This window comes from Aplysia californica, unplaced genomic scaffold, assembly GCF_000002075.1.
Source record: "Aplysia californica isolate F4 #8 unplaced genomic scaffold, AplCal3.0 scaffold00818, whole genome shotgun sequence".
Classification (NCBI taxonomy): domain Eukaryota; kingdom Metazoa; phylum Mollusca; class Gastropoda; order Aplysiida; family Aplysiidae; genus Aplysia; species Aplysia californica.
The window spans coordinates 49,571-66,861 of record NW_004798088.1 but is presented as its reverse complement, the minus strand read 5'-3'; the positions used below and the strand labels follow the sequence as shown (position 1 = coordinate 66,861).

Sequence of the window (17,291 nt, the reverse complement as noted above, 5' to 3'; positions counted from 1 at the left end):
ATGTTGTGATGATCGGAACAGCAACACACCTGGCCCACGTCCAACAATTGCATCTCCCCTCGATACCTTCTGGTATAAGAGGACAGAAAAAAGTAAGGGCGGTTTTTTTTCCATGTTTGCAACTGTGCGTGTTTGTGTTTGCGCGTGAGAGGTTGCTGAAAAGACCCTTTTATTAACTGGTCTAGTAAGCCTTCCCGCTATGGAAACTGAAATTTTCAATCTTCTTTAGTGCGTTGAAAGTGTCCGTTTTTTTGTCCCATAAACCTCGCAAAATTGATTATTGATCATCAAATTCTAAATCCGAAACTGCTTTGGTTTGATTTCTTTATGTAGGCTAAGTGTTTTTTACACCCCCGGCGAAACAATTTACATAATTTAGGAAAGGGGCTTCAAGTGTCAGCCCTGTGTGGAGTTTTCAAACGTGAGTTTTCATCAGGGAAAAGTGTTGTCAGCTACATCCGGCATGGCAGGCTGGGTTGTTTTTTTTTTTGGTATGGTACGCTGTTTTGGTCAAGAAGCTAAATGAGTGATTTTTAATTAGCTCTCACGCCTAATAAAATACCACCAGTAAATGGATCCCCTTCCCAAACAACTATTTTATACACATACAATTTAATGTGCATAGCCAAATGTCTCTAACATGCAGCGCAGTTAAAATGGATCAACGAAAGGGACTTTAACCAGGATACAACGTCTCAGAGGAAAGATTGACACTCGATACAAATTCGGGGCCGGTTCTGTTAGCTACAGGTTTCATGGTGCGGTCTCGTATATTATTCACCTATCGAACCGAAACTTTCCAACTTTTGCACCTAGGTTTCCCAATATTTGTATCAACAGATCAATATCTTTGTAAACACCTGTACGATGCGTTCTGGAAAATCCGAGCGGTTTTACAGATTTTAAGAGGTTTACATCCCTCTCAGCTCGGGTGGGCCCGCTTCCTGAATGATGTAGATCTATATATTGTCGATGTGGGCGTAAAAACACTGCATGAAAAGAAAAGAATAGATTGACAAAAGAGATTATAGAAGTAGAGATATTTCCGTGTACAATGTAGTTTCCTTTGTATCATCTTCACATAATTGTACAGCATTTTAAAAATAGAACTAGAGAGATATGTTGCTGCAAGTCAGGGGCGGCTCTTGGGGCTACAAAGTGGGTGTGCACAATTAAGCTATCGCAGGCTGAAGATAGCCAAGGGCATAGTAAATGAGACGGTGTCTAACTTTAGGATCTTTGGGTTGATGAGGGAGGACGTAATCGTGCTCCGCTTTGATTTCTAGAACTACATCTGTTTGTTTGCTAAACATCAATTTCGTTCATCCTGCATTGGAACCGAACACTCAAGTAATAACTTTCACCACTCCACTACAAAACAACTTAAAAGCACAACTCATAGGACAATGACCTAAGTATGTCAAGTTCACCTCCCTCAGGTTCACGGTCACAGAGTCACTTAAAATAGTGGCAAGACAATGAACCAATCACAATTCTCTTGAGCACTCCGGTGGATTGCTCCGGGGGGCATTTAATTTTGGGATAGAATAGTGTACTGTCTATCGCGTTCATTTTTAGATTGCCTACCCTGGGCTATGTTTCGGCACTATTCGGCAGGAGCACATTTGAGTTTTGCCGTCTTATTAATATTAAGGAACAGCCAAACTCGCAACGAGTGCCGTCATCGCTTGGGTGATCTCAAAGAGCGATTTATAGGTCAGATCACCACTGTTGACTATCCTATAATGTTTAATTAAAACACGTGGACTTTGACATGGCATAGTAGATGTTTTACTGCGCTATAGACACATAAATGACAGTTACGACGCTAGCGAGGACCTTGTTTTGATATAACATTTGGCTAGTATTTGTTTCTGGTTTCTTTTATTTTAATATTGTGGGTGCTTTATGTAATAGGGCATTGAAAAAAGTTGGGCGGCACTGCACGACCGTGCTCTATGGACGATCCGCACCTGCTGCAAGTTCTGTATTACTCACAATCAGATCAAATGAAAGTTTGATAGCGCTAGTAGAGTAGCTAACGCCGGAAAGCAATAATTTGCAACACAACTAACAAGGTAACGGGAATAAAATACCCGCCACCCACCCACACCCTCACCCACACATGTGAGTAGGTAACGAGAGTAAAAGTAATATCAGTACCAAAAGCTTATACTAACTGGCAAGGCTCCTTCACTTTGTACTTAAAAAACACATTCGTTGGCATTAGAATGAACACACTATAATTAAAAAACGGTTATGATGTTTGCGAAAAAAAAAGAGAAAACACCAACACGAATATTACTACAAAAATTCTTTACTGCTAAATCTGTAGTAGATAGAAACGACTTCAGTTACTTCTAAGGCAGTTTCCCCGTCACAAAACATTATTGTTACACTTCACACTCATACACAGGTAGGTCTATTTCTTGCCCTTAATTTATTTTATTTTTATTTTCATTTCTAACAAGACAAGAAACCTCAGGCTGTTTTATTGTGTCGTATGGGATCAGTAAGCTATTCAAGTAGAGTGCTTTATCTTTCTCTCTGCACACGTTTAATGGTGGTGCCGGCTGGAAGACACAACAGCGTATTGACAACTCGTAACGAGTTCCGTCAGTTGGGTGGTACAACCGAATCGAATTAATTTGCGTCTCTGTAATGAGAAAATCCTGTTGCGTTGCAGGGGAGGCGTCACTTTGGGTCTATTTATGTATAGATTATTAAGAAAAGGTTTTTGACAAGGACAAAGCCTATTTCTGTGATAATATGTGAGAAGTATGAGATCTTTTATTAAATTAAATTATTAAATTGCTGTATCACACATTATGTCACACAAATCATTCCTCTAATCTAGATCTAGATCTAGATCTAGTCACATAATTTTTTAGACCCTGACTTGCAAGTCATGATGATGCTGTTGAATTCTATTTTAGCTGATTGTTGTTAAGCGTCATAAAAGGTTATTTTGGAGATGTTAATCATTCGCGATATCCCAAACCCCGAATTTTTACTTGATTTGCATGACCTGTCCATCTATTTTCCTCTATGGAAAACTTAATAATAAATCCTGCCTAACTTTTAGACAAAGAAAAAAAAAGAATACACCTTCAAGCAGGTAAACTGGGAAATTCAGATAAATGCATTAGGAAAACTTATTGAAATGTCAGTTATTTAAGAGTTTGGAAATTCACCTTCTGTGCAGGGCTGGGTAAAGTGGTGATGAGTAAAGTGTGATATTTTGTATTGGTTTTAAGAAATACTTGCCACCTCTTTTTTGTTGTTGTTGTTGTTTTGGGTTTTTTGGGGGTGGGTGTTACAGCGGTGTCCATTTATTGATAGCAACATAAATATAAGAGCATTAACCTCCTCCTAATAGTCACCTAAGCGTGTGTAACAGAATTTTCCCATATTTTTATCATATATATAACCCCTTATAACTTATAGCAGCTATCTTTTCCTTTAACAATATTGGGCCCTTTTGCTGTCATGAGTGAGTGTCTAGATTATGTTGTCCTCAGCTTTCACTACCCAATTCTCCTCGCTGACCCGCCCACGCTCCCAAACCACCTCTCTGTCTCTGTCCTCGGGTCTTAAAACAGTCTCATGTAAATTCAGTACCTACTGTATCTTTACTGATGAGTTTTAAGAGTAAATTGTTTTCAGAATATTCAATTCAGATAAAGTTACACTAGGCAAAACCTCCTAATTTAATGTCCGTCTGCATCAACACCAAACCCAGTAGTTGGAAAGCCTTGAAAACTCTCTCAAACAACTTAAGTTGAAGTTGAAGGTAGTCTGTTCGTTGATTCTCAACAGTGAATCATCTACACTGTACTGTAGCATGATTCCAATCTGTACTTCCCAGACTGCTTTTGCCCCAGAGTTGTTTTTTAGCGGCAATCTTGGATTTTTGGACTGCAATGGGCACTTCTTTGAGAGGATGAACTGGAAATTGTTATTAATATTAATATTATTTACTTGATAATCTTTATTATTGACCACATATGTGGGAATGGAGTAATGCATTTTGTCATTAATGTGGTATCTACGGAGGTGAAAAAATAATAATTGAGATGTATCAATCAGTTCTCTTCTCTGTGTGATCCTGAAAGCAGCCATGGTGTACCTGGACTACAATGCGACGACACCTCTTGCCCCTGAGGTGATTGAGGCCATCAAAGACTCACTTCATGTTGCCTGGGGAAACCCATCCAGTTCTCATGAAGCAGGTACTTTACTTTTACTTTTACTTCACTTATCCCTCAGTCTTAGATGACCATTGGCGGGGGCACCAAGGATGATTGGGCAACCACTTTTCTCCATCCTCCTCTATTATGAGCCTTTCAAAGGGCTTCACCCAACTTTAAACCTGTCCATTCGCTTATATTGCCTTCCCCTTTCTTTTTCTGTCTGCTTTTCCTTCTCTCCCCTTGTACAGTGCACTGTAGGATTATGAAGCGGGTAGGAGATTTAAAATAGTTGTACTTGTACAAGTAGTTCTTCTCTCTTTTCCAGGAATTAGTACAATTTCTGTTGAAGCACAGCTTAATCGTTCCCAAAAAACTTTGAAAGTAAGTTTTTTATAAGCCCAAATGGGTTTTTTTATACTTCCGTAGAGTTCAAGCTGAACTTAATCAAGATTTTGATCATATTCATTTATTTTTTTTAAAGCCTTAATGGATGTACTTCAGGAGCAGTAGTTTATGTACTGCATCAAGTTCTCACTTATATGAGAGTGTAGTGGGCTGCTACTCTCAATAGTACTTTGTCTCCTCAGCTGCAGAAAACACTGTTATTCTTTAAGACTCTTAAAAAATATATTTTTATTCAGAAGTGTGGGCCTGCAAAAATTTTAGCCAGTGCTTTTGTCTATTTGTGCAGGTGTCAAGGCAAAAAGTGTCATTGTCACGGCTCGGAAACATGTGGCCAGCATGATAGGGGCCAAGCCATCGGGTAAGGTCTTCCATCCCCACCATTTGAGATTTTATTGCATTACTTTGCTAAATATATTTCCCGTATATAATATATATGCATATTGATAGCCTTTTATTTTTGTTGAGCAATTGTGCAAAGCAAGATACTTTCACTTATCATTTTTGTGTATCCGCAAAATTTGTGTTTGGTGGAACTTAAGAAATGAGTGCCTTTTCTTGATGAATTTCAGTTTATTTCCTTTTTTTTAATTATGAAAGTTCTTTTGTGACCAAGTGTTAAAGTGCACCTGTACTTATGCTAATTATTCTTCACATTGGTGTGGAAGAGGGCACATAGTAACAGCTTTAGTTGCATGTGAACCAATGATTACCTTTTCAAAATTATTTCTCTGCTGCATTCTTCAACATTTCCTGAGTTCAGTTGTGTATTTTATTGTGGTAAATAATGTATGCAAGCCTGTTAAGTGATGTTTTTATTGCTCTCTTCTTCAGATATCATTTTCACATCAGGTGGAACCGAGGTAAAGTTCAGTTTGTTAAAGTGGTTTTTGCTGCAGAATAAATAAGGCTTAGACATCCATGTGAACACTTAAAAATGTTCATATTATTTTTCGTGCCAGAAACGATACATAATGTAGGTACACATTTTAAAAGAATGAAACATGTTTTAATTTGCTCTCTGAGCTAAGAAAAATTAATAAGCTTGCCAACAACGTATGTGTTTGGGTGGTGATATGTGGTGTCTCAGAGCACCTTCCCTGAAAGAGTTAAGGCTATGAATACAACACTAAGGAAAAGTGTTAGGCTGACACCTGATGCATTGTTTCTGCATGTGATTTACTCTATATATTGGAGGCAAACAAGGTAAGGGTAGACCCAGAGCAACTTACTTGGAGAGCCTAACTTACTAGATGGGTGACAGGGAAAGATCAGGATAATGTAGCTTTTTTTAAAAGCATTGAAACAAAAGAATAAATGGAAAACCTTGATCGCCAATGTCTGTTGTAGATCTGCCACATGATGACGATACTCTATAATTATAATTAAGGAACTAAGCATAGATTTTTTATTCCTTTGATAGAAGACATTTTGCAGTGAACACAGTCATTGTATTTTAGTTTAACTGTGAAGTGTTAAGTTTTTATATCTGGGCTCTAACACAGTTTTTAGAATATTTTTATAGAAGTCTCTTCATGTTTTGACAGGGAAACAACTGGATTCTCCGCATGGCTTTGCAGTATTTTCACCAAGGAGACAACTCTGAGAACACAAATGGCTGCGGGGATATGAACCCTCAAAACCAGTCAAAGTCAAGACCACGACCTCACTTCATCACGTCCAACGTCGAACACGACTCGGTGAAGTTGGTTCTGGAGCAGTTTGAGGCCCAGGGACTGGCAGGTATTTCTTCTTCTTCCTTCTTCTTCTTCTTCTTCTCCTTCTTCTCTTCCTTTTTCTCCTCCTCCTCCTTCTTCTCCTTCTCCTTCTCCTTCTCCTTCTCCTTCTCCTTCTCCTTCTCCTTCTCTTTCTCCTTCTCCTTCTCCTTCTTCTTCTTCTTCTTCTTCTTCTTCTTCTTCTTCTTCTTCTTCTTCTTCTGCTTCTTCTTCTTTTGGACATCCCAGTCTGTTTTGCAAAGGCTACTGTTCGCCACAAGTCCTCCAGGCCCCCCGTAGAGTTTTGGGTCTCTCTGCCAAGGATGGGGCCAATATTTTGTTCTAAGCACCTCAAGCATAAGCCTTGGGTAGGCTTGCAGCAAATGGTTCCTTTTCTGAACACCAGTTCAGCTCCGTCGCTGCTCTGAATTTCTGATCTTGAACTGGCACGTATTTTGTTTTGTATGAAATGATAAGAAGAATGTGTAGATGCTATAGCAATCAGTTAGTTGTTTCAAAGAAGAAAGACTAAGAAATTGCAGCTTAAGGAGGATAATGAAGAAGAATGACCTACCGGTGACATCCTGTAGCCACAGAACTTACTCCCATAGGCCAGACTTTCTTTGTTTTGGAGAGATATTGACTTCAAATTTTTACTCACAACCCAGTCTGGGCAGTTGCACCATCCATTTAATTTTCTGATAGTTGGCGGGCACTCTTGTGCGGTTTGCTCCTTCTTTCCCATCAAACATCTGTTGTCCTTATCTCTCCTCCTTTTCTTTGTATGTTACTCATTTGTAACATGTCTAATCTTTGGCACTTACATGATCTATTTATGTTGCAAGTGCAGTGAAACACTTACTAAGACCAAACAACATCTAATTTCACTTGTTCGTATGTGTCTTGTCTTTGATACTCATTGTAGATTATTTTATGAGGGGCTGAGATGCGAAACCCGCTACATCCATTTTAGCACTTTTGAAAAAATCTACCTTTTTAAATGCTGCTAATGTACGCACGAACTTGTGTGAAAAGAAGATTTTTTTGGTGGCTTTTATGAAGTATGTGTTGGGTTTTGGCCGAAAACACTTTGTGTATCTTATAGCCGGTAATAGTGCGCATTTAGGATGATTCTTTTGGGAATACAAAAAGGAAGCGGAAAATCTGGCTTCCTTGCAGGAAAGAACAGAAGAACGTTCAACCCGATGTGCACAGGCACAATCAGTGGAAGGACCCTCAGCATTTTGGAGAGAGCAACGGAGCATCAGTGGACATGTCCGGAGTGCAGGGATGTTGCTTCCTGAAACAATGAACAAGGAATGAAGCAAAAAATTTTGATTTCTTCCAAAATGTCGCTTAGCGGGTTTTGCATCTCACCCCCTTCATTTGTTGTTGTACTTTGTAGATGTGACGTTTGTCCCCGTGAGTCAGTCCAGTGGCTGCGTAGCTGTAGAGGACGTCCTGTCTGCCATCCGGCCTACCACAGTCATGGTGACCATCATGCTGGCCAATAATGAGTCCGGAGTTATTCAGGTTAGTAAACAAGTGTCATACATACACACATACATACACGCATGTGTATAAGTTTAAACTATCATCATCATCATCATCATCATCATCATCATCATCATCAAGTGTCAGGTGTGAAACAGACATCCGCAATCATGACTCTCCATTCATTTCACCTCTCGGTTGCTCTTAAAAAAACAACTATATACTATTCTAATGTTTCCCCCTTCATTCATTTGTTAAGGTTTTCCAAAAAAGTCTTTCTGGGTCTACCTCTGCCTATATATATTTTGCTATCACAAATTACAAAGTAGTGTTAAGTAGGTAGATTTTTTAAAAACATTTTTTAACACCTCTCCAATAAGTGTCACATATTTATATATGAATATACATATACACATGTATTATATATATAAATCTATATTTGGCTTTCATGAGTTAAAAAGACACTCAAAAGTAAGGGCAGGCCTACTTTAGTATTGACAAGTGACAAAGAAGACAAATCTGTTTGTCATTATTCGACTCTTTGCATCTTCATAAACTCCCATTTATTTAGCTTTGTGTTTTGTACTGCTCAGCCCGTCCCAGAGATTTGCAGAAGTGTGAAGAAACTGAAAAGGCAGGCAGGAGAGACGAGCAGAATTTTGCTTCACACTGATGCTGCTCAAGCCCTGGGGAAGATTCCTGTAGATGTCCAGGATCTCGGGGTGGATTATTTGACCATCGTAGGACACAAGGTACATAACAGTAAACTAGACCATTTAGTAAGACACGGTAAAGTAAACTTAGATCTTTAAGGCACAAGGTACAGTAAACTTGACCATTTAGTGACAAGTACAGTAAATTTGACTATTAGAATACTAGGTGTGGTAAAGTCAATCATAAAGACACAAGGGAGAGTAAACTAGATCATTTGGTCACAAGATTCAGTTAACAGTTAACTAGACAACTAGGACTCAAGGCATAGTGAACTAGTCTGTTGTAGAACACAAAGTATGCTAAACCAGGAACAGATAAATGCCCTTTTTGGAAAACCACTAATTCACAATAAAAATTCTTAATTGAAAGGAAAAATACATTTAAAATTTAGCGCAGCCTGCAAGTTCCTTTATGTATATTTTTTATGGTGTTTCTTTTACTTTTATCATTTGTTTCAGTTTTATGCTCCGAGAATTGGTGCCATATTCGCCCGTGATCCCAGTGAAGGGACGCCGATCTTCCCTCTGTTGTACGGAGGTGGTCAAGAGAGGAACTTCCGACCTGGGTACTCAGCTATTTTTCTTCTTCTTGTCAGTAAATGCTCAAAGAGTTTTGTGAGAAAACACATTACATCATGAGTGGAGTGCTGTCTTGTACAAACTCATGTTTCTGACTTTTGGGAGTTTTCATCTTGTGGTCTATTTGGTTGTTTTTGGTTGTGGCAGGGGGTGAGGCCTAGCCTATTGTATTGTTTGGCTGAAAGTGTGAGAGTGAGTAAAGTGTGAGTCTCTGTTCAGTTGTATTGTTTGATGTCTGAATTCTCTTGTTGTTACTTGGAACATAAAACAAAGGTTTAACACTACTAACCTTCAGTCTGCATGCTCCTATAACAAGAGTTAGCCAAACCTGTTCCTCTCTGTGTTGTGATCCTTTCCGCAGCTTTGGGGCCCCGATGCGTTGGAATCTCACACTTCACATACAGATGAACCGAGGCTCTAACTAGCCTTTTTCACCACCTATACTCTCAGCAGGCCTCCTCTGCCTTGATACAACTCTCTCCTCTCAAAGTCAAAGTCCCACCAGTAGTAACTCAGACTGCTTTTATAAACTTGCAAACAATACAACTGAACAGAGACTCACACTTTACTCACTCTCACACTTTCAGCCAAACAATACAATAGGCTAGGCCTAACCACCTGCCACAACCAAAAACAACGAAATAGACCACACATCTCAGCTGTCAAAGGTGTTGAGAAATTTTCTCTGTATTACAGTCAGTTCCCATATTCTGTTGAAGTTCAGTTTTGTTTTTGAGCTACCTCCTGTTTTCGCGACCGAAGTTCTGTTCTTTCAAAGTGACTTTCTCAAAACTGGGAAAAATGAAGTTACTGCAAGATAGCACTAAGTTTGCAATATAATGCTAAAAGTGAAAACTGTAGAAAAAGTGTGTGATTTTATTCATGATCTGTGTGCTGTTGAAGAATACAGCACACTTTGTGACAAGATATTTTAAAGCAGAAGAAATTGGAGATATTCCATTTTTCCATAAAGTCCTTCACTTGTGGGTGCGAACTTAGGAAGTGCCATTATTATTCTGAGCCTCTTTTATATTATAATGTCATAAGACAGACAATATTGGGTATTTGGTGATGTAGTAGAATGTTACCCCAATATGTTGATTAGGGCAACCTCAGATCTTGTCCTTCAGGGGTTTTTTGGTTTTTTTTTGTTTGTTTTTTTTTGTTGCTTTTTTAGTTAATAATAAAGTTTTATTGATTTCGGCCAATCAGAGCAATTGTAAAGATAATCAAGAAAAGATAGAATATTTTCTCTGTGTAACTTGATCTGGCCTTCGGTCCATCAGCTTTTTGTCAGTAGACTTTTCCTCTTGATTTTGACAAATTTAGTACAAAATGTGGAATCTATCTTTTGTCTCTTTTTTTTTTTACAACAGGACAGAAAACACACCAATGATTGCAGGACTTGGCAAAGTAAGTAGAAAGACACAAATCATGTTGCACTGACTTAAAAAGGCTTTTCAAACATTGGCAGAATTCTATAGACTTAGTTTACTTCCTGTGCTTCATATGGTAGTAGGGCATCACTTCGTACTTAGTAGAGATGAGAAACTGAATTTTACAAAATAATTCATGTGTTACCAGGATTGAAATAACTGGATGGATGTAGAAGAAAATTAAACGTGGTATTAATGCTACGCCTCCTTCAACAATTTAGTTATTTAAAAGGTGGCTGAAAGGACCAAGTGAAATGGTAGAGTATCTATTTTACCAATATCTCTTGGATCAATAACAACATCAACAACAACTGGATCGATAACAACAACCAACTATATCCGTCTTGCTGCTGGGATCCTGTATCCCTCAAAGCTAGATTGGCTTTAACAGACTGGGTTGGAGTAGTTTGCCTACAAAATTATATAAATTTTGTCGATGGGGGGAGAGAACATTAATTTTTACTATCAATCAAGCAACATAGTTTTTTTTGGTTGGTGAATGAAAACTGAGGATGTGCAAATTTAATACATTGTACTATCTCTCTCTGTTGAAGGGATTTTATTTAAATAAAGAATAGATGCATGACTGGAAAGCTGACTGCTGTAACACAAAACTGAACAGGTATAATTTTTCTAGAAAGTTGTATTCAGGGTTTCTTGAAAGAAAATGTTGATTTGTGACATTTTTTTGACTAACTGTAAAGCTTTTATACGTCAACAAGTACCAATCTGGGTGGCTGGCAGGTGCTCTGGTGTGCGCGCTCCTTTTTTCCTATCAAAATCTATCGTCCTTATCTCTCACCCTTTTCTTCTTTGTATGTTACTATATATAATAACACTTCTAATCTTCAACACTTATACTTCACCACTTGTATGACCTATTTGTGTTGCAAGTGAAATAAAACTCTTACTAAAATAAAACATGTACTTGTTGTAGCTGACACAACATGCATCATATTTCAGGCTGCAGAACTTGTCTGCTTACATCTGGAGGAGTACCAGCAGCACATGAGGAAAGTGAGGGATTACTTGGAGACAAAACTCAAGGCAAGATCTCCATGTGCAGTGGAAACTGCTTAAAAACTGTAGTCTGCCGGACCACCAGATTGTCTTTAATTTAGCCGGGTTGTTTAGTTGAAGAGGTTGCTTGAATAAAAGCGAAAAAAACAGGAATTTTCTTTTCTTTCACTTTACTGCTGTTTTCAGATGAAACGTGTTCAGTTTAAGCCAACTCCACTGTATATCGTGTTTCTTTAATCTCTCATCTATTGTGTCTTGTATTTTATTTCTCTCATTACTCATTACTTTAGCGAGCTACATTCTGCCGTTAAGACTTAATCAAGGTTTTTGCTAATTTTGACACACTGAATTAATTCTCTAGTGCAGTTTCTGTTTATTATTACATTTGGGAAAGCTTACTACTTATCTGGTGCAGGGTGAAGTAAGAGATCCACAAGTTAATGTTTCTTTCTTGCACTGTAATATTCTGAATGTTCAAAAAGACTTGGGATTTTTATTTTTTTAATGACACCTAATCGTTTTCTTGTACAATTATCTGTAGAGATTGTGATTGTGTTTTTATATTTTCAACTGTCACGTATCATCATGGCCATGTTCATCTGTGAAGTAAGCTGACAAAAAGCCTTTTTCTATTCACAACAGTTTTGAGAAATAGAGGTTTTTTTAACAGTGTAACCATTTAAAAATAACGCTCTTCCAAAATTTGAATTCTGATTTATTCAAAGACTAGTCACAGTTTCACTTTGATTTTTTCACGCTAGCAGGGTAACTGATCAGGCTTTCGATTTAGCAAGTTAAACAAATGTTGGCGCAAAAAGGAAAAAATGTGTTTTATCAGCTTTAGGTGGATCTGTTGGTGTCACAGCAGACCTTTATCTCCCCCAGTCTCTGCATTGATGTATGTTATGTTGTAGCTTCTGTTGTTATCTGCAGGAAGTGTTTGGAGACGCAGTGCTCTTCAACGGCCGCTTTGAGCTGAGCGAGAGGCTTCCAAACACGTGCAACGTTTCTTTTACAGGGACTAAGCTCAGAGGTTGGTTAATTAAGGCTGGTTTGTATAATACGGCAGTTCATCTTGTGAAGCCTTCTGGAAATTAGATCTGTTTTCCTAATAAATGATTGAAACATAATATGTATGCCCAGAGAGTGTATTTGCTCATAGGGATATGTGTAGCATAAATGCAGTAGGCCTATATTCTGCACATGATATTATTTCTTTTGTCGTGAATTAAATAAGATTAGAAATAGAAATTATACTTATGCGAGAAATTTTGATCTAAAAATCACCTGTGCCATTTGTAAACCTGGAAATAATTTGTTATATGATACTGACATAATGTTGAATGTGTTGCCTTTTCTTGGATTTTTTATATTTGTGTTGGCTTTGTTTATCTCGTTCTTCATTAGCTCTAGTGAGCTTGAGGAAATAAAGGGAGGCGGGATAGTCCATGTACTGTTAGACAGAAGATGTAAAGAACTATCTTTGATCTTTTAGAAGTTAATTTTTAAATTCCTTTTTCTTGCATTCTTTCTAGGGGTTCTTTTTTCTTCATTCTTTCATCTAGAACTCAGATTGTAAACACCCATTTTTCTCGGGTATCCAAACATATTATCTTGTGACACAGGGTGGTCTGTTTCAAGAACTAGATTCTCATTTTTTAAGTTTCTCTCTGGTTCTAACCTTTCCTTCTTTTGTCCCTCTGTCTTCTCCGTCCACTCTTCCCTTTCTATCTTTATTCAATCAAACTGAGCAAACGAAGGACAGAAAGGTATTTAGACATTCATTAACCCTATCCGTACGTTGTGTTTTACTATCGTATCCATACAACGTGGGGAACTGTGCCCCCACTTTCCCAAGAGGAAGTTCACTCATTAATCCGATCCGTACGCTTTGCATAGCAGTATTAGCAGTCTGTCAAAATGATTTTGTGAGAAATGCTGAAAGTTTCAAAGAGATCTTCGCACTAAAAGTATTCTAAAATGTGAAGAATACAACCCCTGGGGTATAAAATGACCCCAGGCGTACGGATAGGGTTAATTAATTCATTACAATAAACAGACAAGCAGTGTTTGTGACATGATGTTCCTTAGACTTCTTGACATCTCTTTCTACTCTCCATTGTTTCTTCCCCAGGCCATGAGATTTTGTCACGAGCCCCAGGTGTTCTGGCCAGTGTTGGGGCAGCCTGTCATGCTCAGGACAGGTATGTGGGTGGTTGACGGGTGCTCTGGTGTGGTTTGCTCCTTCTTTCCTATCAAACATCTTCTATCATATTTACCTCTCCTTCTTTTCTTTGTATGTTACTCAAAAGTAACGCCTCTAATCTGCGGCATTTATATGACCTAATGGTGTTGCAAGTGCCATAAAACTCTTGCTAAAACTAAAATATACACATAGACCTTAAAGGGGAACACCTTTCTGTATTTTAGTAAAAAGGAAGCCTGAAAGTTGCGATTTGTTTTATATTTTATATTTTAAAAATTTTTAATTCTTCCACTCCAAATGAGGTGCATCATTAGACCAAATAGTGTAACACATTGCAGCCTTCTCCCTTCCTCCATGTTGTTGTTGTTGTTGTTTTCAAATCCCTTTAGCTGCGAGCATTTCGCTCTGCCCCTTCCTTCATAAACTGCCTCTCAACTCTGGGAAAAATTCGGGGGGGGGGGATTCTTAAATGTGGGTGTTTTTACAGCCCATCAACATAATTTAGATCGTTTAGGAGGCAGGCTCCCAACCCTACCTGTCAAGGCCTACCCGGGCTGAGACTGAGAGCGATATAAATATCATCCCAGCAAAAAAAACAAGATGCTCTGTAAAAAATTGTCTCCTATAACCTATTGCGAATTGAACTCTGGTCTGCGTGTGACGTCAAAACACCCAACTGTTACTCACCAGATGCCAGTCGCTTAATTTTTAAGAGCGACAGTCTGTCCTTATCATGTGATCAAAAACGACTCTCAAAAGCAACTCTCTGTTCTTATCTTGTGACAAAAACATGACTCTCAAGAGCGACATTCTCTGTCCCTATAATGTGACCAAACACAATTCTCGAAAGCGATTTTCTGTGTCTTTATCATGTGTGACCAAGACACGACTCTCAAGAACGACATTCTCTTCCTTTATCATGTGACTATGTGACCAAGCCTCGAATTTCTCCTCAGGCCATCCCACATCCTGCTATCCATGGGAGTGGACGAGTCCGTAGCGTGGCGAGCACTGCGCGTGTCTGTCGGACGAGAGACAACGACGAAAGACGTAGACTCGGCAGTGGCAGAGCTCTCAGCGGCACTGACAACTGATGCTTGAGGACGAGTGAGGGAAAATTACATCAAAGAACCATAACCATATCACAGAGTTGTTTTATTTTTTATTTTTATTTTTTTCATGACCTTTATACGCAATACATCAGAGAGAGTTTTAACTTAAGGTATGCCTATTAGAATTTAATTTAATTGTTTGAACTCATGTTACATTCAACTGTGCAATAACCTGTGATAAACCATTAAATTAACAATAACAGAAACAGATATTTATGAAATGATAAGAAACAATTTTAAAATGATTAATGATCTGTGCTTATACACATTGCATAATAGGCCTACTTCCGAAACTTGAATGGTACAATTGACCAAAACTCCATTATGTATTTTTGTAATACGATACCCATATTAATTTATAATAATGTTTATGTTTATTCCTACATGTGCTTCACTTTTGTCATGCCATAAAACTAATAAAAGATTGAAAAAGAATGTGCATGTGTTTGTGTGTCAGCATTTATTGCCAGCGGCCTCATTGATGTTACACAAACTGAAAAACCTTTTATTGAAGAGACTGGTCTACAGGACCTTAACATTAGCATTCATTTGTGTGGAAAACTCAAGGTCCAGATTTCTCCGGTAGATTTTGGTTCCCATCTTTTGTCAAGAAATGTTTCTGTTTTCATTAGGTTTTGTTTTACCCGTAATTAGAGTGATTTTTTTTAGTGAGAGCTCTTTAGTTTTAGTCAGAGTTTTATGGCACTTTCAACACAATAAGGTCATATAAGTTAAGTTTAGTTTTAGTAGAGCAAGAAATGTTTCTGTTTTCATTAGGCTTTGTTTTACACGTAATTAGAGTGATTTTTTTTTGTGAGAGCTCTTTAGTTTTAGTAAGAGTTTTATGGCACTTTCAACACAATAAGGCCATATAAGTTCAGTTTAGTTTTAGTAGAGGATGAGCACCAGAAGATTAGAGGTGTTACAAGAGAGTCACACAAACATAAAAAAGAAGAAGGAGAGTTTTAGTTTTAGTAAAAGTTTTACGGCACTTGCAACACAATAAGGTCATATAAGTGCCGAAGACTAGAGGTGTTACCAGAGAGTAACATACACAAAAAAGGAGGAGAGATCAGGACGACAGATGTTCGATAGGAAAGAAGAAGCAAACCACACCAGAGCACCCGCCAACCACCCACGAAGAAGGAGAGATAAGGACGATAGATGTTTGATAGGAAAGAAGAAGCAAACCACACCACAGCACCCGCCAACCACACACGGTCATAAAAGTGCTGAAGAATAGATTACATGTTACAAGAGAGTAACATACACAAAAATGGAGGAGAGATAAGGACGATAGATGTTTGATCATTGATAGGAAAGAAGGAGCAAACCACACCAGAGCACCCACCAACCACCCACTGAGAGCAATTGCAACACAATTAGGTCATAAAAATTAAGTGCTGAAGGTTAGAGGTTTTACAAGAGAGTAACATACACAAAAAAAGGAGGAGAGATAAGGATGATAGGAAAATAGGCTTTTTTTCCACAGTGCGTCCCCTCCCTAGCTGTCGTTCATACTGACTAATGGACTGAGGAGAGAACCCCTGAAAAATTTCATAGCATGCAGCAACCTGCACTCAAAATTACCAATGCTAGTAAGCATTTGCGGCTTAGTAGGGTGTGAAAACCATCATCAATGATTTATTTATAGAGGCACCAACCATTCATGTCCAGGTGCTGTTTTAGCCAGGGTGTTAAAACTTGTACAAAAACAAGACACTTTGAAATGTTGATGAAATAGTTCAAGTTCAAGTTTACTCCAGTCCTTTTTTAAACTAAATATGTGACGATAGTCAGACACCAAAGGAAAGACAGGAGAAAAATCAAGAGAATGAGAGACGATGAGCTCAATGAATGAATCAAGGAAGACACAGACACAAACACAGAAAATGAACCACACACAGTAAAAAATGACATGAAGTATAAAGTACACGAAGTTAAAAATTGAATGCAATAGAATAAATCAACAGTAACAATAGAAATAGAACAAAATTCCCATTTTTATTATAATAACAATTCCATACTTGATCTGCTGCTACCAGTATTCTGTAAAGGACGCTACTGTAACAAGAGGGAGCACTGCACACCGTAACGATTCATTCATCCAGTTAGTCAAGTCAAAACGAGCAACTACATTAAATATTGTTGAAGTTGAAGCAGACGTGCACAAAGTTCTCTCACAACAGCAACTATCTTCAAGTATTCTCTCTCAGGCTCAAAATGGTTTTTTGAGTTCATTTCCAGTAAATTTGAAGAGAACTATTAAATCAATCAACGTGATATTGGTCATTAGTGGAGAGTGCTGATAAAATGATTTGCTTCTTGGATTTTAGCACGATGGATATATATATAGACACATCAAATTTGAATTTGTGCAATCCATTAGGGTAACGTGATAAAAGACATTTCAAACTTGAC

At 38.1% G+C, this 17,291-nt stretch overlaps 1 protein-coding gene across 2 annotated transcripts; it reads left to right on the top strand.

Moving 5' to 3' along the window:
* The first annotated feature begins 2,333 nt into the window (after positions 1-2,333).
* Positions 2,334-15,305, top strand: LOC101857836 (selenocysteine lyase). Of its 2 annotated transcripts, none has more exons than XM_005109805.3 (13): positions 2,334-2,416; positions 4,119-4,232; positions 4,885-4,956; positions 5,430-5,458; positions 6,143-6,338; positions 7,716-7,843; positions 8,398-8,556; positions 8,977-9,083; positions 10,473-10,509; positions 11,496-11,579; positions 12,486-12,585; positions 13,687-13,756; positions 14,715-15,305. In XM_005109805.3, exons 2-13 carry the CDS (start codon positions 4,121-4,123, stop codon positions 14,857-14,859), a joined length of 1,239 nt encoding a protein of 412 aa, XP_005109862.1. In that variant the 5' UTR covers positions 2,334-2,416; positions 4,119-4,120; the 3' UTR covers positions 14,860-15,305. The 2 variants fall into 2 exon arrangements, with proteins under 2 accessions (XP_005109862.1, XP_005109863.1); XM_005109806.3 differs by having other exon boundaries at positions 2,347-2,416; positions 4,116-4,232.
* The last annotated feature ends 1,986 nt before the right edge of the window (positions 15,306-17,291 follow it).

Excerpts from the sequence above, each read along its gene's own strand:
- LOC101857836 (XM_005109805.3), top strand. The coding sequence starts at position 4,121 with ATGGTGTACCTGGACTACAATGCGACGACACCTCTTGCCCCTGAGGTG. Across the intron at positions 12,586-13,686 it reads TACAGGGACTAAGCTCAGAG|GCCATGAGATTTTGTCACGA; the intron begins GTTGGTTAATTA and ends TTTCTTCCCCAG. Across the intron at positions 13,757-14,714 it reads GCCTGTCATGCTCAGGACAG|GCCATCCCACATCCTGCTAT; the intron begins GTATGTGGGTGG and ends ATTTCTCCTCAG.